General features: G+C 40.8%; 4 protein-coding genes across 4 annotated transcripts; 1 reads left to right on the top strand and 3 right to left on the bottom strand.

The window, feature by feature from the left end:
* Window positions 1–3,914: 3,914 nt before the first annotated feature.
* On the bottom strand, window positions 3,915–8,018 carry LOC113469643. Its single transcript, XM_026827494.1, has 4 exons — window positions 7,947–8,018; window positions 7,302–7,501; window positions 6,226–6,518; window positions 3,915–4,024 (listed from the first exon to the last, which is right to left on the bottom strand). Exons 1-4 carry the CDS (start codon window positions 8,016–8,018, stop codon window positions 3,930–3,932), a joined length of 660 nt encoding a protein of 219 aa, XP_026683295.1. The 3' UTR covers window positions 3,915–3,929.
* Window positions 8,019–11,390: 3,372 nt separating this feature from the next.
* On the bottom strand, window positions 11,391–11,894 carry LOC103514550 (histone H2A-like). Its single transcript, XM_008479447.2, has one exon. It carries the CDS (start codon window positions 11,796–11,798, stop codon window positions 11,424–11,426), a length of 375 nt encoding a protein of 124 aa, XP_008477669.1. The 5' UTR covers window positions 11,799–11,894; the 3' UTR covers window positions 11,391–11,423.
* A 189-nt stretch (window positions 11,895–12,083) lies between these two features.
* LOC103514552 (histone H3-like) lies at window positions 12,084–12,691 on the top strand. Its single transcript, XM_008479450.1, has 2 exons — window positions 12,084–12,213; window positions 12,388–12,691. Exons 1-2 carry the CDS (start codon window positions 12,084–12,086, stop codon window positions 12,687–12,689), a joined length of 432 nt encoding a protein of 143 aa, XP_008477672.1. The 3' UTR covers window positions 12,690–12,691.
* A 12,139-nt stretch (window positions 12,692–24,830) lies between these two features.
* On the bottom strand, window positions 24,831–25,255 carry LOC103514548 (histone H3). Its single transcript, XM_008479446.2, has one exon. It carries the CDS (start codon window positions 25,241–25,243, stop codon window positions 24,833–24,835), a length of 411 nt encoding a protein of 136 aa, XP_008477668.1. The 5' UTR covers window positions 25,244–25,255; the 3' UTR covers window positions 24,831–24,832.
* Window positions 25,256–26,387: the final 1,132 nt, after the last annotated feature.

The following is a 26,387-nucleotide window of genomic DNA, read 5'->3' as shown; positions in this document are numbered from 1 at the left end:
GTAATCCTACTATAAATCACATATAGGATGATGAAAAATCAGGCAGGAAGGACAATAATATGTTGTCATTATTTTTCCATATTCCTGCCCTGATAAACATAAGCGAAAGCCACAGCAGACACAGCGCAGACAGACAGACAGTCAGCTCAGTCCAGTCAGACAGAGCAAGGGTATCTTCCCTGATATAGGTTGGACCGAGCTGGGATATATAGTTTAGGTTTTCCAGCAAAAATGGTCCTTGCTGTCTTTTACCACCACCGTTTAAAACAGTCTTTTTGGTATTCGGTTTTAAGGTTTTTTTTTTGATCCAAAACCCCCTAAAAAAAAAGTGTAAGAGTGTCTCTTACTCGAGACTAGAGCTTCTAAACAGCGCCGCTGGATATTGGAGTTTCGCTCTTTCAAAAATCTATTGTAAGTCAGCTAAGTAAACTCTGGGGCCAAAATCGCCATGGATACAACTCGATGCGGCTCGCTTCGGTTATTTACCTTACCCACTGAACTTGGTAATATCTAACGCCTAATTCCCTCTTGCCCGAATGAGTAGTAAGTAAATATGGTAAGTTGGTAAGTAAACTCTCTTCCTTCTAGTCCGGTCATGAATAATGTTGAGGGTCATGCATGAGGGTCTACAACATAATGTACGCTCGAATCAGCAGAACACACAAGAAATTAATCAAATGATAATGATAATAATATTAATAATAATATATATCTGATCACGGTGCCTAAAGTGGCGTGAAAATTTCACCGCTCTCTGGCTCCGGTCCGACTTAGAAAAACCTACAACGGACGTGAGTTTACAGTCTAAGAATAAAGTGAGTTTATAGTCTGACTGCTATCAGAAATCTCTGTACGAGTAACTTACATAAGTTGTAGGTAAGTATATCTACGTGGTGCCTAATTTAAGCATTTAAAGTAGGTATAGGTATATGTATAATTGAATATAAGTACCTACTTACAGGGTGTTGGAAAAAGTTCTTGAATACAAAAATAAAGAAATCAAATCTCAAATTAATCGTAGGTATTAAAGCAGAGCTTTTTCACAACATGGATACTTGATATCACAGCATTGCTATCAGAAATCTCTGTACGAGTAACTTACATAAGTTGTAGGTAAGTATATCTACGTGGTGCCTAATTTAAGCATTTAAAGTAGGTACAGGTATATGAATAATTGAATATAAGTACTTACAGGGTGTTGGAAAAAGTTCTTGAATACAAACATAAAGAAATCAAATCTCAAATTAATTGTAGGTATTAAAGCAGAGCTTTTTCACAACATGGATACTTGATATCACAGCATCACTAAGTGCCCCCTTTGCAATCAATTTCCATATTTCAATAATCTTTTTACACTGGTAATGCCGCCACTGGTCGCTACTCGATTAAAGTAGCTACTCAATTGTCCTCACGAGGCTGAGTGCACCCCGGACTCCAAGCACAGAGCCGAAAAAACTTCGACCCCTCCGGGAATCGAACCCGGGACTTCTGGCGTGTAAGTCTAGTGTGATACCCACTCGGGCACGGAGGTTGCTTTTAAGTTCTAGAAAACATTATCAGGAATATTATCAGAAACCCGGGACTTCTGGCGTGTAAGTCTAGTGTGATACCCACTCGGGCACGGAGGTTGCTTTTAAGTTCTAGAAAACATTATCAGGAATAATCAGCGTTGACTCCAAATTTAGAACATAATAGGTAGGTACATATGTAGGTAGGTATCAATCATCATGACAGAAAAGTTGACTGTCATCTATGTACATTGGGACAATATCTGTCTGTGTTAGGTATCTCTTGTAGTCTTGTAATTGTTGTTATTGTAGATACCACTGTCATGCTTTTCACGTAAACTGTACCTGTAACAGTGCTCCGATACAACCGGTTCAGAGAAATTAAGACAGTTAAGTTCAAAATCATAATCACTGACAAACAACGGCGCGGCGGCGTAGTCTGGGGCCTCAAATTCAGGGTTCGAATCCCCGAATCCCTTACTGCCAAGTACTCAAAGTCTAATTTTCACTCTATTGGTGAAAAACATGGAAACATTGAAAAGTATTTGTTTAGTTAATACATAATTACATACTTGCAAAATCACGTAATGAAAAAAATATAACCTTTGCCAGTCTAGTTAGCCGACAGGGTATCGTGTCTGCCTTGTAAACGCTAGGTCGTGGGTTCGATTCCCGCCCGGGACGGATTTTATCCTGAACAGATAAGTTTCGTTCTCGGAACGGCTGGATTTCTTCTATCCTGTCTTCCTTCTCTCTTCGCTTTTGGGACGATTAGATCTTAGCGGTTTCAGTTCCCTCTGTCAAACAAACGTCTTTTTTTTAACAATCTGACCTAAACTCCCTCTTGTCAACAGGGGGTTCTTCGATTTCAAGGGCCTCAATGGAATTATACATATTTATCTGCAGAGGTTTACCTAGGTATCTTGGATTTTCTTCGTCACCCAGTATGTCCAGTGATACGGTCAGGTCTAGTGTTAAGCACAATGTGATTGTGAAGTTCATTGTAAGTTCATCCTCACAGAACTATAACTATACATGAACTATAACTATACTTGAACTATAACTATACTTGAACAATACAGAGCACAGTGTGGCAGACTAGCAGAATCAGTGTTGTGGTTGGTTAAGAAGAGAGGATTAGCATAGGATGTCTCATCTTAGCGATTTATAACTTCCTTTGAGAGAGGGGTGTCCAATCTAAAATGTTTGCGGACCAAAAACTGAGGCCTGTCGCACATTGAAGCGTAGTCGCGCCACTTTTACTAGCGCGTAGTCTCCAAATCCATACCTTTGAGAGATGAGAGTGATACAGACGTCTCACACTCTAGGAAGTCTGGGAGACCTAAGTCGCTTTGACCACATAATAATAGAGCTCTAAGGGTTAGGTGGTAGAGAACGCTGTAAACTGGTTTTCTGAATGTAGAAGCAAAAAAAAAAAAACTATTGTTACTTTTTTTCTTTTTCTTCTTCATCTTCTTCTCTTTTTTTTTACATTTCATGCACGTATTTCATTTCTAGCACATTAGATAGGTACCTATAGGTATCTCATGTACCTATATCTATGTATCTTTCATCTAGCAATATTATTTTTTGAATGATTCGGCCAATTTCATTGTTATTCCATTTTTTTCTTCTTTTCTTTTTAGTTCATATTTTTTTATTCTTTTTTTCTGTTTGTGAAGATTGTAGGTGTTAATACCTACATTACCTTCTTATTAGGTTGTTTTTTCTGCAGGTAACCTATCTAAGATAGGTCTGTACCTATTACAGATACCTATCAACACCTACTTAGCTACATACCTAGCATGTAATCTCACGGACATACGGACAAGGAAAGTACTTAGTAAGTGCAAATTATTATTTACACTACACGAAAGGGACTGAAAATTCCATTTACTCCAGCAGGATAGTGTTATTACTGTGTTGTTCAAATTATATTGAGGACAAAACCCCAATCTTCGGATGGGATTGAACCCACGCCCTCCTGTTTATCAGAACAGAGTCTGGACCACTGCGAGAAGAGTTACAATAGTTGTTGGATCAACAGGTCAAAGAGCACCAGAAAGTGACCCGTTGAAATTTGCAATACATGCATATTTACAAGCGAAATACCTCTGAGTGCAATTTTTGTCGATGGAGGGCATCGAACCCGGGATCTTTTACTTGCCAAACGGGGGCGTTATAAAACTGGGATAAAATTTAATACCTACAAACACGAATGGAAGATTGGAAGTTCTCTTGTACTAGCTCATTTTGGTGGATGTGTCAAAAGCACCGTGTATATTTTGGTCTTAACCAAAAGTTTCGTGTCGCATCCTTGTCACATTTGACAGCTACATAGTTACCAAACACCAGGTACCGACCTGCGGACACAGCATGGGTTAAAGTGTATGGTAAATCAACTAGGGAGTATAGCAAGGGTTAAATTAACCCGTTGTGACGAACTTCACCACTGTTGAGTACTATGGTACCATCCAACACGACACCTGTTGTGTTACCAAACACCAGGTACCGACCTGCGGACACAGCATGGGTTAAAGTGTATGGTAAATCAACTAGGGAGTATAGCAAGGGTTAAATTAGCCCGTTGTGCCGAACTTCGCCACTGTTGAGTACTATGGTACCATCCAACACGACTCACCTGTTGTGTTACCAAACACCAGGTACCGACCTGCGGACACAGCATGGGTTAAAGTGTAAAGTAAATCAACAAATGGTGGATTTCACCAACCTTCGTTTCAGCCCCTAACAGCCTGTTAGATTTGTTACCAAACACCAGGTACCGACCTGCGGACACAGCATGGGTTAAAGTGTAAAGGAAATCAACAAATGGTGGATTTCACCAACCTTCTTTTTAGCCCCTAACAGCTAACAGCCTGTTAGCTGAACAGCTCTGTTAATCCCATACAAATCAAATGGAACTTGACAAGCTGTTAGATTAACAGACCTTCTAGGGACTGAAAAATATTGGTGAAATCCGCCAAAAAAGGGTTAAATGGAAGTGTAAGTGAAATCGACTGGTAATATATAGCATATAGAAAGGGATAAATCATTTCAACAAAACCAGAACAAGAAGAAAATTTGTAAGAGTTATTCAAAGAAAAATTCTAACTTTGAGCTGAAAGATTTTTTTTAGTTTGTTTGTCTGTTTGTCTGTCCGCCTGTATGTACGTTAGTTGGTTTGTTTGACTGTCTGTCCGTCAACAGCTCTGTTAATCCCATACAAATCAAATGGAACTTGACAAGCTGTTAGATTAACAGACCTTCTAGGGACTGAAAAATATTGGTGAGATCCGCCAAAAAAGGGTTAAATAGAAATGTAAGTGAAATCGACTGGTAATATATAGCATATAGCAAGGGATAAATCATTTCAACAAAACCAGAACAAGAAGAAAATTTGTAAGAGTTATTCGAAGAAAAGAAATTCTAACTTTGAGCTCAAAGATTTTTTATTTAGTTTGTTTGTCCGTTTGTCTGTCCGCCTGTATGTACGTTAGTTGGTTTGTTTGACTGTCTGTCCGTTTATTCAAAGAAAAGAAATTCTAACTTTGAGCTCAAAGATTTTTTATTTAGTTTGTTTGTCCGTTTGTCTGTCCGCCTGTATGTACGTTTGTTGGTTTGTTTGACTATCTGTCCGTCGGTCCGCCTGTCTGCCTGTTTCGCTCCCGACCGGTTTATCCGAACTAGATGAAAAACTTGAAAACACATTTAACACCCAAAACACATTACAATCAGCACACCAACCTTTCAAGGATTCCATGTCTCGCCTATGGTGTTCACACAGGGTTTGGGTTTCGGCGGTTAAGCACCACCAACTGTCTCGAACCAGTAGACCAACTCTTCTTAAAACGGCCCTTTTGAGGGCCACCAACATGATCTCTGACAGACACACAGACACACACACGGACCAATGGCTGAAACTTCGGATTTAGGCTCTAGGGACCTCAAAACGTGTTTTGACACTAAAAATTGACCATCGAAAATTTGACCCGATTTCATTACTTTCCTTCCTATAGGATAAGGAAAGTAAAAATGAGGAAGTGCACAAGCGCATGTGAACCGCGCCATGCAACCTTCACACCTCTAGTAACATCTGTTGATGGTGTCTTTGCTCCTCAGATGTCATCTTTTGTGAAAGTTCTTGGGATTCGACTAAGTGAAAAGTGGATGAAGGCCTTTTTCAAGGGCATGGCTGAGAGCAAGATTATCATTTGCCGTAAGTAGAGCAGCAAACATGTGCATTAGGGGCAGCAGAAGGAGGTGGAAGAATGGTGAGGGTTTGTTGGGATTTGAAGATGGGCCAATCAGTTGGTAAAATGAACACTGACCTACGAGCTTGTTTGTAATAAGTTTATATGATTTTCCACCTTAAAAAGTCTTTCTTAAAGTCCCAGAATCTTTGGCACTTTCAGACTTTTGATCCAGAGGCATCCCAGTTGTTTTAGATGTGGAACAAAATAATAATCGAGTGCACTCGAGTGAAGTCAAACTCGAGTCCACTCGAGTAAAATCATTCACTCGGCCCATCACTAAGTTTTCTCACACCAGATGATAATCAGATCCCATTATGGATTTGAATATTGGATGATTAGTTGTTTACTTTGAAAATTTCTCAAGTATCAAGTATGTAGGTGTTCCCGACCGGTTTATCCGAACTTGATAAAAAAACTTGAAAACACATTTAACACCCAAAACACATTACAATCAGCACACCAACCTTTTAAGGATTCCATGTCTCGCCTATGGTGTTCACACAGGGTTTGGAAGCTAACCAGACAGCCTTTGAAATGTGATATGTCCCAGCCACAGTCCCACTTGATCCCCTTCAACTCCAGGAGCTGGCATAATTCCAGCCGTAACTTCTCAACCAGCTCTCTAACTGGCTTGGTTCGATTCAGCTTCTCTCGCGCCTCTTTGCAGTTCTTCGCTGCCCATTGTCTGGAATATTTGAAGAAAGGGGTGTTAAAGAGTCCCTTTACATGCAGTGGACTTACTAGGTACTTTTCTATCCTAGTACCTACAGTCGACCCTCGATATAACGAAGTCGAAGGGAAATGCCCAATATTTCGTTATATCGAAGTTTTCGTAATATCAATTTTTCGTTATATCGAGATAACAATCGCCACTATAGGACTTTATAGTCTTAGCCGACTTTAAGCTGACAGTATTGAAAAAGGTAGTCGAAGGTAGATATAAGGTATTAAATTAAATACCTATAGATATAGACAGCCCAGACAGCCCAAGCCCCAAGATATAGAACAGCCCAAAGTAATCACCCTGGTTAGGGCGGATTGAGAGGCTGACGAAAAACGCCGACCCCGTCTGTACACGGGAAAAGGCGAAGAAAAAGAACACAATATAGATATCATAAAAAAAGTAGGATATAACTGAATATACCTAATAAGTAGTAAGTAAATATGGTAAGTTGGTAAGTCAATGGTACTCAGTACTGATATAACTGAATATACCTAATAAGTAGTAAGTAAATATGGTAAGTTGGTAAGTAAACTCTCTTCCTTCTAGACCGGTCATGAATAATGTTGAGGGTCATGCATGATGGTCCACAACATAATGTACGCTCGAATCAACAGAACACCTTCGCGGCTTTCCCTTCGAATGGGCTTTTTTGAATTGCACGTACCTAGGTACCTACGCTATAAAATCCGCTTCACATCAATCACAAAAACCAGCGTGCAAGTTACGTGAAAAATCAGAAATACCAGCGTGCAAGTTACGTGTAAGTTTTATCACCAGTTTTATAACAACGTGCAAGTTTTATAACCTAGTGCAAACCTGTGATCATTGTAGAAGTTCACAGTAACCCGTGCAAGTACTGTGATCCGCAATTTAATGATACTTTTCACTGTCTGAGTACTGAGTACCATTGTCAGATACTCTGCAGTATTGTTATATCCGTGGACCGAACCAGTACTAATCAGTTTGGCATCTATACTCTCGCGAGTTTTAAGTCGTGCTTTGTGTTTCTGCTCATCCTGGGAAGCTTCATGAGGTAAGAGACTTGGAATTTTAATTTGATCATCCGGAGATAAATTTGAAAAGATTTGTGTGATAAAAGGTAGATTTTTTTTTTTTGTAGGGAGTTGGCTGATTTTTTTAGAAGTGAATGAAAAGTACCTATTACGTATACCTGCCTCTATTCGAATAGATATGTTTTAAAGAAAAAAAGAGCATTAAGATTTTTTGTGACCCGGTTCGATTCCCGGTAAAGCAGTCAAATTACTTGTCAACAAATTGACAAGTAATTTGACAAGGTGTCAACAAATTGACAAATAAGTTGACTACGAAAACTACTAATATCTCGACACAAAGCAGGGTGAATGCCATGAACTTGTTTTCCACTGAAGATGTTGTTCCTCGGCTGGTCAATTCACCATGTTAACAATTGTAACATTGTTACACATGAAACAACATTGTTACACATGTAACAAGCTCATCTATTCTTCGATTGTTACACACATTGTCCTGCGAGGATTCATATGAATTCTTCATTGTTATCATGCATGTTTCTTTAGGAATCAGTGGGTTGAATGCCCCTTCGATACAGAGCAATATTTAATATTTTCAATAGTTAGGGACCTAATTGTAACATTGTTACACATGTAACAAGCTCATCTATTCTTCGATTGTTACACACATTGTCCTGCGAGGATTCATATGAATTCTTCATTTTTATCACGCATGTTTCAGTGAGTTGAATGCCCCTTCCATACAGGGCAATATTTAATAAGTTGAATAGAAGGCAATATTTAACAGGTTGTTGCCTACCTACCTACCCTAGTTGTTGGTGTGCGATACAACATCACCTATAAACAATTTTATTGAAATCTCAGGTACCTTTACACAGTTTTACCAGCTGAATCGATTCATATGAATTCTTCATTTTTATCACGCATGTTTCAGTGAGTTGAATGCCCCTTCCATACAGGGCAATATTTAATAAGTTGAATACAAGGCAATTTTATTTTCAATAAATAAATTAAAATTCCAAGTCTCTTACCTCATGAAGCTTCCCAGGATGAGCAGAAACACAAAGCACGACTTAAAACTCGCGAGAGTATAGGATGCCAAACTGATTAGTACTGGTTCGGTCCACGGATATAACAATACTGCAGAGTGCAGAGTATCTGACAATGGTACTCAGTACTGAGACAGTGAAAAGTATCATTAAATTGCGGATCACAGTACTTGCACGGGTTACTGTGAACTTCTATAATGATCACAGGTTTGCATTTGGTTATAAAACTTGCACGTTGTTATAAAACTTGCACTACCTTGGTGATAATAAAACTTACACGTAACATGCACGCTGGTATTTCTGATTTTTCACGTAACTTGCACGCTGGTATTTGTGGATTGATGTGAAGCGGATTTTATAGCGTAGGTACCTACGTGCAATTCAAAAAAGCCCATTCGAAGGGAAAGCCGCGAAGTTGAACAAATTTGTCAAACTGAAAATAGAATAGGGATAGTGGGAAAGAAAACTTTTTCAATGTAAGAATCAGTTGAAGAAATTTGTCAAACTGAAAATAGAATAGGGATAGTGGGAAAGAAAACTTTTTCAATGTAAGAATTTCAGAAAATAACAGCTTTATTGGCATCAAAAATAATACTCGTAATAGCAACTTATGTATTTAATTTCACGGCGAAAAAACATGGTAGACATAGACAATAGGTAAAATAAAATGGTATACCCACTTACGTTACATACAAAGATACAATAAAGTGAAACAAAAAATAGCTACCAAATACTAGATCGCGTATAATATCTCTAGTAGCGCGGTCAAACTTTCTTGACTTGGCGGGGCGGAGCGCTATAGCGCTCCTTAATATAGAGAGATACCTACCTACAATAATACTTGAAGAAATCAATACTTATACTTTTGATTTATTGAAGAGCAGAACCAAGTGAACTTACCCGTATATCACGAAAGTTTGCTGCAGTTCAACACAAGCCAAATAAACATGACACAGAAGTTAAGCAACGCTGCGTATGGTTGCTATCCGGATGGGTGACCGTCTGGGCAATCGCGCGCTGATGGGTGAGGTTAATGTCAGAGGGCGGGTAGCTTGTCATCGAATGGAGGGTAAAACCTACGTCACCAAAAAACTTACCAAAGATACTGTGACGGTAAACTCTTCTAATAATAGTTAATACTAAAACATGACTTGAGAGTCTAGAAACAAGCCAAATAAACATGACACAGAAGTTAAGCAACGCTGCGTATGGTTGCTATCCGGATGGGTGACCGTCTGGGCAATCGCGCGCTGCTGGCCGAGGTTAATGTCAGAGGGCGGGTAGCTTGTCACCGAAGTCAACAAATTGACAAATAATTTGACTACGAAAACTACTAACATCTCGACACAAAGCAGGGTGAATGCCATGAACTTGTTTTCCACTGGAGATGTTGTTCCTCGGCTGGTCAATTCACCATGTTAACAATTGTGCGAAGAAGGACGGGATAAGAAAATGCCAGCCGTTTCCAGAACGAACCTTATTTCTTTAGGATAAAGTGCGCTCGGTCGGGAAACGAAGCCGCAACCTAACGCTTACGAGGCAGTAGGTGTAGAAAGACACAAAGTTTTCTCACACCAGATGATAATCAGATCCCATTATGGATTTGAATATTGGATGATTAGTTGTTTACTTTGAAAATTTCTCAAGTATCCAAGTATGTAGGTAGGTGTTTTACTATTACTTCATATGAAATATGAAATTCTCTCCCGATTTTTTGTGTTCATTCATGTGCGTTTTGAATATCTTGGAAGTATTGTGATACCCAAGTTACATATTTCAGTAGGAAGATTTGTTCATCTTTAACAGTCCTGATAGGACAAGAAGACGACCGATTCAAGACACCCACTAAGATCCGTCCTGGATCGACTTAAATCCAGGAAAAGTTTCCTCAAACACATCCAAGAGATGAACTACAACATTCGAGGAAAAGAACATAGCACTCTGGAACAAAAAGGTCACTCCACGTGTCGAGCAGATCATGGAGATTCCCGCAGACGAGATCTTTCTTTTAACATCTGTAAACCGCTTAACAGATTACGAGTAGATGTGGGAAGATGCAAAGCCAACCTTAAAGATAGAAAATCACAGGCTTCGTGAGATGATCTTGCTCCGAACAAGATCTGATAGTAGCATTTAACAACGCAATCAAGACAAACGACACATTGGAAAAACAAAATAATGTTGATCTTTGACGTTTGGTCTCACAGGACACGTAAAGTAACTAAGGCTAGATTAATCAAGATCATTATTAGGTATGTACTTATCTAGTAACGAAAAACTCGACAGATTTTATCACAAGGGATTTTTTTTAAACTCCAACCAAGTCCATTTCTTTTAGTTCATAAACCTGTACATTAAAAACGATACCATGACAGTATACTCGTAGAGGTAGTATTGAAAACCTTTTTTAAAAAAAGTAGTACCCGTGAGATGATCTTGCTCCGAACAAGATCTGATAGTAGCATTTAACACCGCAATCAAGACAAATGGCATATTGGAAAAACAAAATGTTGATCTTTGACGTTTGGTTTCACAGGACACGTAAAGTAACTAGTCTAGATTAATCAAGATCATTATTCGGTATGTACTTATCTAGTTACGAAAAACTCGACAGATTTTATCACAAGGGATTTTTCTTTTTAAACTCCAAGCAAGTCCATTTCTTTTAGTTCATAAACCTGTACATTAAAAACGATACTAATACTATGACAGTATACTCGTAGAGGTAGTATTGAAAACCTTTTTTAAAAAAGTAGTAGGACAGAGGGTTTACATTAAGAGGAACAAGGTTGATGTCAACTGTCAACCAGAAAGCGAATAATTTGGTGGCCCTGAAAAGGGCCGTTTTAAGTAGGATGAAAAGCTGAGGAGGAAGGCGCTTAGGCTTTCTTTTCGGTCTTCTTGGGCAAGAGCACGGCCTGGATGTTGGGCAGAACTCCTCCCTGGGCGATGGTGACGCCGGAAAGGAGCTTGTTCAGCTCTTCGTCGTTACGGATGGCCAGCTGCAGGTGACGGGGGATGATACGGGTCTTCTTGTTGTCACGGGCGGCGTTGCCGGCCAACTCGAGAACTTCAGCGGCCAGATACTCCATGACGGCGGCCAAGTACACGGGAGCGCCGGCTCCGACGCGCTCGGCGTAGTTGCCCTTGCGCAGCAGACGGTGGATTCTTCCGACGGGGAACTGAAGTCCGGCACGGGATGAGCGAGTCTTGGACTTGGTCTTTGCTTTGCCTCCTTTGCCTCTGCCTGACATTGTGTAGATTTGTTGGATTGGTACTGCTCCGGAAATCAAGTGAGAAATGAGATTATGATGCTCAATTCGCGCTTTTTGCTCTCAACTGATAACAACGTGCCGCTAGCCAGGATGATCAAATTGTTCTCTATTGTCAAACTTTTTCAACAGTTCAGAGCGAATCAACGTGTGTTAAGCGTTCCCATTGGCCCCTGGTTGAGCCAATAGAACGTGAACCCTACACATGACGGTTTCTTAAACTCAGTGGTTCTCAACTTTTTGCCATCGCGGCACACTAAATGCTCCATGTATGAAGATAATAATTATGGAAAATCAAATTTGATGTCCCCACATGTACATGTCGCGTACACACACAACACGTGCACGCGAAGTACAAGAGATGACTACAGGAGTCATAGCCACAGGGATATAGTCAGTCAGTAACAAGCCACAGGGCTACAGTCAGTCAGGTAACCACAGGGTTACATCAGTTACAGGTAACCACAGGGTTACAACAGTTGGAGGTAACCACAGGGTTACAGGCAACTCGGAGGAAAGGGACGGTTGTAAGGGGTAGTTGGAGACCGTCTGGGGGAAACCCCTAATACAGAAAAGAATAGAGAGACACAGGTCTATAAAGCGGGCACAGGCCCGGAGAGGGACGCCTCTCATAGATGGGTACAGACCCATAGAGTGACACAGGTCCTCTCATTGGTGCGTGAGATCGCCCAGGACTTCAAGACCGACCTGCGCTTCCAGAGCTCGGCCGTGATGGCCCTGCAGGAGGCTAGCGAGGCCTACCTGGTGGGTCTGTTCGAGGACACGAACCTGTGCGCCATCCACGCCAAGCGAGTGACCATCATGCCCAAGGACATCCAACTGGCCCGCCGAATCCGTGGAGAACGCGCCTAAGAATCTTCTCATCTCTCTACCTTCTCCTTAAAACGGCCCTTTTCAGGGCCACCAAAAAAATGTATTTGCCTTAATGTTCTGGAAAAAAACAAAGTGTTGTCTGTTGTGTGGGTATTGTTACTAACTTTGCTAACTAACCTAAAAAAGAAAAAAAGTTATTAAACTTATATCATTAAAATAGATGATAGCCAGCCTAGTTAGCTTGGTTGGTGGCGCGTCTGCCTTGTAAGCGCTAGGCCGCGGGTTCGGATACCGAATTTCAAGTCTCTAGCTCTTACCGTTCTCGAGATATTTTGTTTACAGACAGACACACACACGGACCAATGGATTTAGGCTCCAGGGACCTCAAAACGTGTTTTGACACTAAAAATTGACCATCGAAAATTTGACCCGATTACATTACTTTCCTTCCTATAGGATAAGGAAAATAAAAATGAGGAAGTGCACAAGCGCATGTGAAGCGCGTCATGCAACCTTCACACCTCTAGTAACATCTGTGGTGTCTTTGCTCCTCAAATGTCATCTTTTGTGAAAGTTCGTGGGATTCGACCAAGTGAAAAGTGGAATAAGGCCTTTTTCAAGGGCATGGCTGAGAGCAAGATTATCATTTGCCATAAGTAGAGCAGCAAGCATGTGCATTAGGGGCAGCAGAAGGAGGTGGAAGAATGGTGAGAGTTTGTTGGGATTTGAAGATGGGCCAATCAGTTGGTAAAGTGAACACTGACCTAAGAGCTTATTTGTAATAAGTTTATATGATTTTCCACCTTAAAAAGTCTTTCTTAAAGTCCTCAATCTTTGGCACTTTCAGACTTTTGATCCAGAGGCATTCCAGTTGTTTTAGATATAAGTATCTAACTTACCCCTACTGACTATTTTGGACTTGGACCGGAGATAGAAGACTAAGGTGGTGGGAGGGGGAGGGGGTCTGCCATTGACCAGATGTTCCAGCACAGAACTCAGAGTTTTCAAAGATGTCTCATTGACTGCCTGAAATGATGAAATTGTTCACTGCTGTAAAAAAATTCATCATCTAGAGAAATGCAGTAGGTAGTGTAGGTTTACATCATAATTATTATCGTACCTATCTGAAGGAAGAAAGTAAATTTCATGCAGTGTAACAATGTAAAACATATTTTATAGGGGTACGATGCATCGGCATCTGTAGGTAGCACAAAGAAACCGGCCATGACCCCACAGATGCAAGTAACAATAACTCCCCTCCCTATCTGCTTTTGTAATAATAGGGAGTTTTTGCACTGCTAGACTGCTACCTTATGTTGCGTGACGGAACGGCTGGCTTTCCTCCTATCCTGTCTTCCTTCTCTCTTCAATTTCGGGACGATAAGACCCTAGCAGTTACAGTTTCCTCTGTTAATCCTCTTTTTTTTTTAAAAAAAAAAGATGATAATATGGGGCATCGAAATAAAACCGTCCCAGAGCAGTAGCAACTTCAAGTAGCCTTGAAGCATCAATTTCGACCCCACAGATGCAAGTAACAATAACTCCCCTCCCTATCTGCTTTTGTAATAATAGGGAGTTTTTGCACTGCTAGACTGCTACCTTACGTTGCGTGACAATAATTGAAACGGTGAGGCTTCTTCAACGACTAAAATAAGTTTCCGAGAAAAGTGAGTTCGTCAAATAACGTTAAAGAGTTCAGTTAACAAGAAGAAGCTAATTTTGGTTGTAAAATCTCTCTATAGAAATGCAGTAGGTAGTGTAGGTTTACATCATAATTATTATCGTACCTATCTGAAGGAAGAAAGTAAATTTCATGCAGTGTAACAATGTGAAACATATTTTATAGGGGTACGATGCATCGGCATCTGTAGTTCCAACTGGCCCGCCGAATCCGTGGAGAACGCGCCTAAGAATCTTCTCATCTCTCTCTACCTTCTCCTTAAAACGGCCCTTTTCAGGGCCACCAAAAAAAATGTATTTGCCTTAATGTTCTGGAAAAAAAAACATAGTGTTGTGTGAGTATTTATTGTTACTAACTTTGCTAACTAACCTAAAAAAAAAGTTATTAAACTTATGTCATTAAAATAGATGATAGCCAGCCTAGTTAGCTTGGTTGGTGGCGCGTCTGCCTTGTAAGCGCTATAGGAAGAGAAGGCAGAAAAGAGTCCATATTATGTTCCTTGACAAATCTAATCAAAAAAATCAAATATCGAATTCTTTGTGTTAAAGCAGAGCTTTTTCACAACTTTTGTGGATAGAAACCTCGGTCCCACCGGGAATCGAACCCGGGCCTCCTGCGTGCAAGCCTAGTGTGATACCCACTCGGCCACGGAGGTTGCTTTGACATTGACAAATCTTTTAATTTGTAACAATAGGTACTAACAATACTATATATCTTAACAGGCTGTTAGCTTAAGAGGCCTTCTAGAGGCTGAAAAACTATTGGTGAAACCGACCAACAGTTTTACAGTGACGTAAATTCGTGTTAAGCAAACTACTTTCAGAAAGACAAACCCTTCAATATTCAACTTACTTTTCATACAACGTGAGTAATTCCTTCGCCTGATCCAAATGATCGGAAATGAAATTGACCAGCAGTGACGGAGGGCAGGAGGCAGGTACGATAAACTGACCAGTGGGGGACACCATGAGAGGCCCGGCCTCTGACTCAATCACCAACTCGTACTCCGATAGCTCCATAGGCCAGGACTTGGGGTAGCCGTAACGCCCCTGGTAGTCACTAAGTGACGTGGTCATACGACGCAGGTTGTTCTCGTAGTCCTTCACTATTTTCTTGGGCTGGAATTTTCTGAAAATTGCATTTTCCATCTTATAGACCACACAATTATAATATCTAAGTGTGGGTATAGTATTACGAAATTTGGGTCACAAACATGGTTTTTATAGGCCGAAGTTTCCGAGAAAAGTGAGTTCGTCAAATAACGTTAAAGAGTTCAGTTAACAAGAAGAAGCTAATTTTGGTTGTAAAATCGGTTATGATGAAAAATCATATTTTCCTACTACGTTTTAATGGCTGAGATTGTATTATCCAATTTTCGAATATATGTTTTTGGTATCGTTGAAGAGGGAATTTCGAACTGCATTGTTTGTTGATAAAACAAACTTTGTAGGTACCTACATATTATTCATTCATTCATGGGCGTCAACGTGAACGTTGGTGGCCAAAACTGATGTGACCGCAGCTCTGAATGCGTCTCTGTCTGCTGCTAGTTCTTTCAATTCCATGTGGTTTCCCAGTACAGGAAAATGAAAAACAAATTATCAAAGAGGATTCAGTTTGAAATCCAACGTCTGAGGGAAGCTGCTCTAACAGAAGAAATAAAACGATTAGATACAAAAGATAACACACTTTGGAAAAACCTAAACAAGTTCACTAGAAAGAAGACACACATAAATCACCTCACACAAAACAATATCAAACACACAGAAGACAATGACATCTCAAACATACTGGCATCAACGTACAGGGATAACTACAGGGGCAACACTAACCTACACAACACTGAACTGGAGAAAGAAGTCATAAACACAATCCACGATACACTCAACGCTACTCTCAACCCGGAAGATGAAATCAACTTCACCACACCCTCAGAGATTAAAAAGCTCATTAAAACATTTGGCAACAAGAAGGCTCCTGGAGAGGATGGGATCCAGGGTATAATACTGAAAAAACTCCCAAACAACATCTTGGTCAATTTGGTAGACATCATCAATTCATCCATAGATAGATGCTATTTCCCCAACATCTGGAAGAACGCCAACATTGTGCCAATCGAGAAACCTGGCAAACCCAAAGACGACCCCCTTAGCTACAGACCAATCAGCCTCCTCCCTATCCTGTCAAAACTCTACGAAAAGGTCATCCAAAAAAGGATCGAGGAAACCGGCATTCAAATAACCCAGGATGAGCAATGTGGGTTCAAGAAGCAACACTCAACCGTCCACCAGTTGACTAAAATCACCCAAGACATCGCCACTGGATTTACACAAGGATGTAACCGCCACAAATCCACCGTTATGATCCTCCTCGACGTGGAGAAGGCCTTTGACAGGGTCTGGAGGGATGGACTCATCTACAAATTAATAAAACTTGGACTTCCCAGACAGATTGTCAAAATTACTAAATCTTACATGGAAGGCAGAACGTTCCAAGTTTTATACAAAAAATCAAAATCGAATAGGTATGTGGCCGAGGCGGGAGTCGTCCAAGGGAGTATCCTGGGTCCCCTTCTCTTCAACGCCTTCATCCACGACATGCCAGAAACAAAAATGATAAAAAAGGGCTTATACGCCGACGACACCGCCCTGTATAGAACAGGGAACTTCACCGGTAAAAAGGAGATCAGGTTAATGCAAAAAGACCTAGACTCCATGAGCGAATTCTTCTCAAAGTGGAAAATCAAGATAAACAGCGGAAAAACCCAAGGGATAGTCTTCACATACAACCGAAAGATGAAGCACATACATACACTTACCTTCCAGGGTCAAGGAATAAACTGGACAAAAAACGTAAAATACCTGGGGACTTATCTAGACTCGAGGCTCACATGGCAAAAAAACACTCACTACATGTCCACCAAAGCACGCATTGGTTTAGCAAAAATACATCGACTCATACACAACAAGAGCAAACTAAACATCAAGCTCAAAACACTACTCTACAAGTCTATAGTTAGACCAGTCATATCTTACGCCCCCTCAGCCTGGCATGCAGCTGCCACAACACATCACACTACACTACAACGCATACAGAACAAAACACTCAGGACAATACACTACCCAGAACGCAAAACCAACACAAACCACCAATCATCAGACATACTACCACTCAAATCATTCCACGAAAACATTATACACAAATTTGCCGATCGCACCAAACACATGCACAACACCATCATGTCACAAATTGGCAAGTACGAAAAGTACAAGGTCGGTCGCAGGTACCGGCAGAAACTTCCCATCCTGCCAGGAGTTACAAATTTGGAACCGTCCCCATAATTCGAGTATATAATATAAAAATAAATAAATAAATAAATTAAAAATAATAATAATAATAATAATTATCCATGCTTTTATCATTTACTTTGTTAAGCTGTCCTGTGTGCGATTCTCGTTTATCTATGCAGGTACCAACCGGGTTCAACCCCGCTCGTTACCATTATTTTTGTTTCGATTCGTTTATGACATTACCACACCGTGACACTTATACTATAATATTCTTTTCTTCCTGTATATATTTTATTGTTACCTGACATTTTCCATTCTAGTCCTTTTGTAATGGTCACTGAAACCCATGTGGTTTCCCAGCCCCAGCCATTCCAGGATGTCGTCTTCCCAAACTCTTCTTGGGATAGTAGCATTTAACAACGCAATCAAGACAAACGACACATTGGAAAAACAAAATAATGTTGATCTTTGACGTTTGGTCTCGACATTTTCCATTCTAGTCCTTTTGTAATGGTCACTGAAACCCATGTGGTTTCCCAGCCCCAGCCATTCCAGGATGTCGTCTTCCCAAGCTCTTCTTGGTCTTCTTCGCTTTCTCTGTCCAGGTATTATACCATCCAAGATGTTGAACAGGGGGGTTCCACTGGATCGCCTCAGCACATGCCCTGCATACCTCAGCTTTCTATCCTTGATGGTATCTATCAATTCAAACTTTGATTTTCCTACTCTTCTCAAGATTGTTTGATTGTTGATTTTGTCAATCCACTTCACTTTTGAAATCCTCCTATAGCACCATTTTTCAAAAGTTGTTATTTTCTTGCTCAGAATTGTGCTTATGGTCCAAGCTTCGCAACCATACGTAAGAATGGAAAAGACGTAGGTTTTGAGGATACACAGTCTGGTTTTGATGGAAATGTTTCTGCGCATGATGTCTTTATGTTTCCAGAAACAGTTCTTTGCTATTGCGATTCTCTTCAATATTTCTTCTTCGCATTTGCCATCATTCGTTATTTCAGAGCCAAGATATTTGTAATTACCAACTTCTTCTAAACTCCAATCATCTATATCAAGTTTACCAAGTATCTTTATTTCCTTTTTACTGATGTGCATATAGGTTTTTGCCATCATTCGTTATTTCAGAGCCAAGATATTTGTAATTACCAACTTCTTCTAAACTCCAATCATCTATATCAAGTTTACCAAGTCTCTTTATTTCCTTTTTACTGATGTGCATATAGGTATTTCGACTTTTTGATGTTTATTTTCATATTATCATTTGATGATAATATGAAAATCTGATGATGAATCTGCGTATCTGAGGTTTCTATTAGGCTGTCATTTAGTTTAATTCCGCAGGATTCGTTTTCTAGGGTTTCTTTCATTATTTGTTCAGCATAAATAGGTATATTGAATAATAGAGGAGAAATGATGCAGCCTTGTCTGACTCCTTTTAGGATGGAGAAGTGGTCAGATAGTTCGTCAGACATTTTAATTTTTCCTTTTTGACCCCAATACAAGTTATGGATGAGTTATGGCTTGGACGACTCCCGCCTCGGCCACATACCTATTCGATTTTGATTTTTTGTATAAAACTTGGAACGTTCTGCCTTCCATGTAAGATTTAGTAATTTTGACAATCTGTCTGGGAAGTCCAAGTTTTATTAATTTGTAGATGAGTCCATCCCTCCAGCTTGGACGACTCCCGCCTCGGCCACATACCTATTCGATTTTGATTTTTTGTATAAAACTTGGAACGTTCTGCCTTCCATGTAAGATTTGGTAATTCTGACAATCTGTCTGGGAAGTCCTAGTTTTATTAATTTGTAGATGAATCCATCCCTCCAAGGAACAAAATAATAATCGAGTGGACTCGAGTGAAGTCAAACTCGAGTCCACTCGAGTAAAATCATTCACTCGGCCCATCACTATTTTAACATCTGTAAACCGCTTAACAGATTATGAGTAGGTGTGGGAAGATGCAAAGCCAACCTTAAAGATGGAAAATCACAGGCTTCGTGAGATGATCTTGCTCCGAACAAGATCTGATAGTAGCATTTAACACCGCAATCAAGACAAATGGCATATTGGAAAAACAAAATGTTTATCTTTGACGTTTGGTTTCACAGGACACGTAAAGTCTAGATTAATCAAAATCATTATTAGGTATGTACTTATCTTTATCTAGTAACGAAAAACTCGACAGATTTTATCACAAGGGATAGATTAATCAAAATCATTATTAGGTATGTACTTATCTTTATCTAGTAACGAAAAACTCGACAGATTTTATCACAAGGGATTTTTTTTTAAACTCCAACCAAGTCCATTTCTTTTAGTTCATAAACCTGTACATTAAAAACGATACTATGACAGTATACTCGTAGAGGTAGTATTGAAAACCTTTTTTTTTTTTTTTTTTAAGTAGTAGGACAGAGGGAACGAGGTTGATGTCAACTGTCAACCAGAAAGCGAATAATTTGGTGGCCCTGAAAAGGGCCGTTTTAAGTAGGATGAAAAGCTGAGGAGGAAGGCACTTAGGCTTTTCAATCTTTTGATCGGACCGTTACCGGACCGTGACTGGACCTTGACTGGCACTATAGTGTGAATCAGTTAGTTCATAAACCTGTACATTAAAAACGATACCATGACAGTATACTCGTAGAGGTAGTATTGAAAACCTTTTTTAAAAAAAGTAGTAGGACAGAGGGTTTACATTAAGAGGAACGAGGTTGATGTCAACTGTCAACCAGAAAGCGAATAATTTGGTGGCCCTGAAAAGGGCCGTTTTAAGTAGGATGAAAAGCTGAGGAGGAAGGCGCTTAGGCTTTCTTTTCGGTCTTCTTGGGCAAGAGCACGGCCTGGATGTTGGGCAGAACACCTCCCTGGGCGATGGTGACGCCGGAAAGGAGCTTGTTCAGCTCTTCGTCGTTACGGATGGCCAGTCAAAAAATCGGGAGAGAATTTCATATTTCATATGAAGTAATAAAACACCTGCCTACATACCTACTTGAGAAATTTTCAAAGTAAACAACTAATCATCCAATATTCAAATCCATAATGGGATCTGATTATCATCTGATGTGAGAAAACTAGAGATCATGTTGGTGGCCCTCAAAAGGGCCGTTTTAAGAAGAATTGGTCTACTAGGGGCTTCTTCACGCCGCCGGTGGCCGGCGCGCTCTTGCGGGCCGCCTTTGTTGCCAACTGCTTCCGCGGGGCCTTGCCTCCGGTTGATTTACGAGCGGTTTGCTTTGTACGGGCCATGCTGCTGCTTGCTGTTTGCACTCGAATTGAAGTCCAATGGAGAGAGAAAGATTGTGACTGATGATTCTGAGCCAGCAAAAAACAGGTCTAGATAACCAGCGTGCCGCTAGCAGAGGAGTGCACTGATCTCTAAGAGAACAGTGCGAAACAAAGAGTTTCCTTGTTCCAGGTAGCAGTGGTTCTCAACCGGTGTGCCGCGAGCCTCTTTAAGCTATGCCGAAAGGCGATCTGGGGGTAAAATTATGCCTGTGTGAGTGCAGATTTCAAGACCTTACGTCAGGGGAGTGCTTGGCTCCTGATGTGAACCGCAAAATAACCACTTCATCATATGGACTTCATCATATTTGCCGTGATGACAAATAGGTTGAGAACCACTGAGCAATACGCAAGAAACCTTCAAGTCGAGGGTGGGGTGTACTGTAGTTCTATTGACTCGGCCAATAGGAACGCTAGTTTTAAGCGGTTTAAAACTAACACCAGTTGATTCGCTCTGAGCTGTATGAAAAAGTTGAACAATAGAGAACCGGTTGATTGTCTTCGCTAGCGGCACGACTTTTTCGAATAAGGGCTTAAGAGAATTCCCGCCCGGGGCGGATTTTATCCTGATGGGATAATCTTCGTTCTCGGAACGGCTGGCTTTCCTCCTATCCTGTCTTCCTTCTCTCAATTTCGGGACGATAAAACCCTAGCAGTTACAGTTCCCTCTGTCAATCCTCTTAAAAAAAAAAAAAAAAAATAGATGATAATATGGGGCATCGAAATCGGCTGGCTTTCCTCCTATCCTGTCTTCCTTCTCTCTTCAATTTCGGGACGATAAGACCCTAGCAGTTACAGTTCCCTCTGTCAATCCTCTTAAAAAAAGAATAGATGATAATATGGGGCATCGAAACAAAACCGTCCCAGAGCAGTAGCAACTTCAAGTAGCCTTGAAGCATCAATTTTATTCCACACATCTGATTGGCCGAATTTTGTTTCAGTCTGACTTGAGAGCAAGAAAAAATGGGGTGTTACTGAACCCCTAAGGTTATGATGAAAAATCATATTTTCCTACTACGTTTTAATGGCTGAGATTGTATCATCCAATTTTTGAACATATGTTTTTGGTATCGTTGAAGAAGGAATTTCAAACTGCATTGTTTGTTGATAAAACAAACTTTGTAGGTACATATTATTCATTCATTCATGGGCGTCAACGTGAACATTGGTGACCGCTTTATGATTATGTGACCGCGTTATGATGAAAAATCATATTTTCCTACTACGTTTTAATGGCTGAGATTGTATTATCCAATTTTCGAATATATGTTTTTGGTATCGTCGAAGAGGGAATTCACAGATGGGATTTCGAAGTTGCAAAGGCTGATTGTATTATCCAATTTTCGAATATATGTTTTTGGTATCGTTGAAGAGGGAATTCACAGATGGGATTTCGAAGTAGCAAAGGCTGTCGCGATGGTATCACTGCTATGCGAGTACTTATTGAGAAAAATGTGGTAAAAAAAACGATTTATACCTCGCATTCGTCGACTACGCCAAGGCCTTTAATAACGTCAGCCACGAATTTGCCGCAAAGGCTGTCGCGATGGTATCACTGCTATGCGAGTACTTATTGAGAAAAATGTGGTCAAAAACAACGATTTTTACCTCGCATTCGTCGACTACGCCAAGGCCTTTGATAACGTCAGCGACGAAAAATTAATACAAATACACTGTAACATAAATGTACCAAAACCTGAGCAAAGGCTGTCGCGATGGTATCACTGCTATGCGAGTACTTATTGAGAAAAATGTGGTCAAAAACAACGATTTATACCTCGCATTCGTTGACTACGCCAAGGCCTTTGATAACGTCAGCTACGAAAAACTAATACAAATACACTGTAACATAAATGTACCAAAACCTGACATCCATAACTCATCCATAACTTATATTGGGGTCAAAAAGGAAAAATTAAAATGTCTGACAAACTATCTGACCACTTCTCCATCCTAAAAGGAGTCAGACAAGGCTGCATCATTTCTCCTCTATTATTCAATATACCTATTTATGCTGAACAAATAATGAAAGAAATCCTAGAAAACGAAACCTGCGGAATTAAACTAAATGACAGCCTAATAGAAAACCTCAGATACGCAGATGACTTAGTTCTTATATCACCAACAACAAAAACAGGCTTAATCAATCTACTGAGGAAACTGTTGAATTCATCATCCACATATAATATAATCTAGTGAACGCATTTTCTTCGTGTTAATCTCAATATTTTTTTTTAATTTTTATAGTTTTTTCTGAGATAATAAAAAAAAAAATCATGAGAATCACCAATTTCAAACTGCATTGCTTGTTGATAAAACAAACTTTGTAGTACATATTATTCATTCATTCATGGGCATCAACGTGAACGTTGGTGGCCAAAACTGAATGCGTCTCTGTCTGCTGCTAGTTCTTTCAATTCCATGTGTTATCCCAGCCCCAGCCATTCCAGGATGTCGTCTTCCCAAACTCTTCTTGGTCTTCCTCGCTTTCTCTGTCCAGGTATTATACCATCCAAGATGTTGAACAGGAGGGTTCCACTGGATCGCCTCAGCACATACCCTGGATACCTCAGCTTTCTATCCTTGATGGTATCTATCAATTCAAACTTTGATTTTCCTACTCTTCTCAAGATTGTTTCATTGTTGATTTTGTCAATCCACTTCACTTTTGAAATCCTCCTATAGCACCACTTTTCAAAAGTTGTTATTTTCTTGCTCAGGATTGTGCTTATGGTACAAGCTTCGCAACCAATGTTCACGTTGACGCCCATGAATGAATGAATAATATGTACCTACAAAGTTTGTTTTATCAACAAACAATGCAGTTTGAAATTCCTTCTTCAACGATACCAAAAACATATGTTCAAAAATTGGATGATACAATCTCAGCCATTAAAACGTAGTAGGAAAATATGATTTTTCATCATAACGCGGTCACATAATCATAAAGCGGTCACCAATGTTCACGTTGACGCCCATGAATGAATGAATAATATGTAGGTACCTACAAAGTTTGTTTTATCAACAAACAATGCAGTTTGAAATTCCTTCTTCAACGATACCAAAAACATATGTTCAAAAATTGGATGATACAATCTCAGCCATTAAAACGTAGTAGGAAAATATGATTTTTCATCATAACGCGGTCACATAATCATAAAGCGGTCACCAATGTTCACGTTGACGCCCATGAATGAATGAATAATATGTAGGTACCTACAAAGTTTGTTTTATCAACAAACAATGCAGTTTGAAATTCCTTCTTCAACGATACCAAAAACATATGTTCAAAAATTGGATGATACAATCTCAGCCATTAAAACGTAGTAGGAAAATATGATTTTTCATCATAACCTTAGGGGTTCAGTAACACCCCATTTTTTCTTGCTCTCAAGTCAGACTGAAACAAAATTCGGCCAATCAGATGTGTGGAAAAAAATTGATGCTTCAAGGCTACTTGAAGTTGCTACTGCTCTGGGACGGTTTTGTTTCGATGTCCCATATTATCTATTCTTTTTTTAAGGGGATTGACAGAGGGAACTGTAACTGCTAGGGTCTTATCGTCCCGAAATTGAAGAGAGAAGGAAGACAGGATAGGAGGAAAGCCAGCCGTTCCGAGAACGAAGATTATCCCATCAGGATAAAATCCGCCCCGGGCGGGAATCGAACCCGCGGCCTAGCGCTTACAAGGCAGACGCGCCACCAACCAAGCCAACTAGGCTGGCTATCATGTATTTAAATGACATAAGTTTAATAACTTTTTTTTCAGGTTAGTTAGCAAAGTTAGTAACAATAAATTTAATAACCACACAACACTTTGTTTTTTTCCAGAACATTAAGGCAAATACATTTTTTTTTGGTGGCCCTGAAAAGGGCCGTTTTAAGGAGGAGGTAGAGAGATGAGAAGATTCTTAGGCGCGTTCTCCACGGATTCGGCGGGCCAGTTGGATGTCCTTGGGCATGATGGTCACTCGCTTGGCGTGGATGGCGCACAGGTTCGTGTCCTCGAACAGACCCACCAGGTAGGCCTCGCTAGCCTCCTGCAGGGCCATCACGGCCGAGCTCTGGAAGCGCAGGTCGGTCTTGAAGTCCTGGGCGATCTCACGCACCAAACGCTGGAACGGCAACTTGCGGATCAGGAGCTCGGTGCTCTTCTGGTACCGACGGATCTCACGGAGAGCCACGGTGCCGGGACGGTAACGGTGGGGCTTCTTCACGCCGCCAGTGGCTGGGGCGCTCTTGCGGGCCGCCTTTGTTGCCAACTGCTTCCGCGGGGCCTTGCCTCCGGTTGATTTACGAGCGGTTTGCTTTGTACGGGCCATGCTGCTGCTTGCTGTTTGCACTCGAATTGAAGTCCAATGGAGAGAGAAAGATTGTGACTGATGATCCTGAGCCAGCAAAAAACAGGTCTAGATAACCAGCGTGCCGCTAAATGAGGGAGGCACTGCTCTTGCGGTTTGCTTTGTACGGGCCATGCTGCTGCTTGCTGTTTGCACTCGAATTGAAGTCCAATGGAGAGAGAAAGATTGTGACTGATGATTCTGAGCCAGCAAAAAACAGGTCTAGATAACCAGCGTGCCGCTAGCAGAGGAGTGCACTCGAATTGAAATCCAATGGAGAGAGAAAAACTGACTGATGAATTGATGATCCACAGCCAGCACTTCCGCGGGGCCTTGCCTCCGGTTGATTTACGAGCGGTTTGCTTTGTACGGGCCATGCTGCTGCTTGCTGTTTGCACTCGAATTGAAAGGTAACGGTGGGGCTTCTTCACGCCGCCGGTGGCCGGCGCGCTCTTGCGGGCTGCCTTTGTTGCCAACTGCTTCCGTGGGGCCTTGCCTCCGGTTGATTTACGAGCGGTTTGCTTTGTACGGGCCATGCTGCTGCTTGCTCTATGCACTCGAATTGAAATCCAACGGAGAGAGAAAAACTGACTGATGATCCACAGCCAGCAAAAAACAGGTCTAGATAACCAGCGTGCCGCTAGCAGAGGAGTGCACTGATCTCTAAGAGAACAGTGCGAAACAAAGAGTTTCCTTGTTCCAGGTAGCAGTGGTTCTCAACCGGTGTGCCGCGAGCCTCTTTAAGCTATGCCGAAAGGCGATCTGGGGGTAAAATTATGCCTGTGTGAGTGCAGATTTCAAGACCTTACGGAGTGCACTGATCTCTAAGAGAACAGTGCGAAACAAAGAGTTTCCTTGTTCCAGGTAGCAGTGGTTCTCAACCGGTGTGCCGCGAGCTTCTTTAAGCTATGCCGAAAGGCGATCTGGGGGTAAAATTATGCCTGTGTGAGTGCAGATTTCAAGACCTTAAGTCAGGGGAGTGCTTGGCTCCTGATGTGAACCGCAAAATAACCACTTCATCATATGGACTTCATCATATTTGCCGTGATGACAAATAGGTTGAGAACCACTGAGCAATACGCAAGAAACCTTCAAGTCGAGGGTGGGGTGTACTGTAGTTCTATTG

This window comes from Diaphorina citri, unplaced genomic scaffold, assembly GCF_000475195.1.
Source record: "Diaphorina citri unplaced genomic scaffold, Diaci psyllid genome assembly version 1.1 scaffold1167, whole genome shotgun sequence".
NCBI lineage: Eukaryota > Metazoa > Arthropoda > Insecta > Hemiptera > Psyllidae > Diaphorina > Diaphorina citri.
Note: the sequence above shows the minus strand (reverse complement) of the source record. Positions and strands in the feature narration are given on the sequence as shown.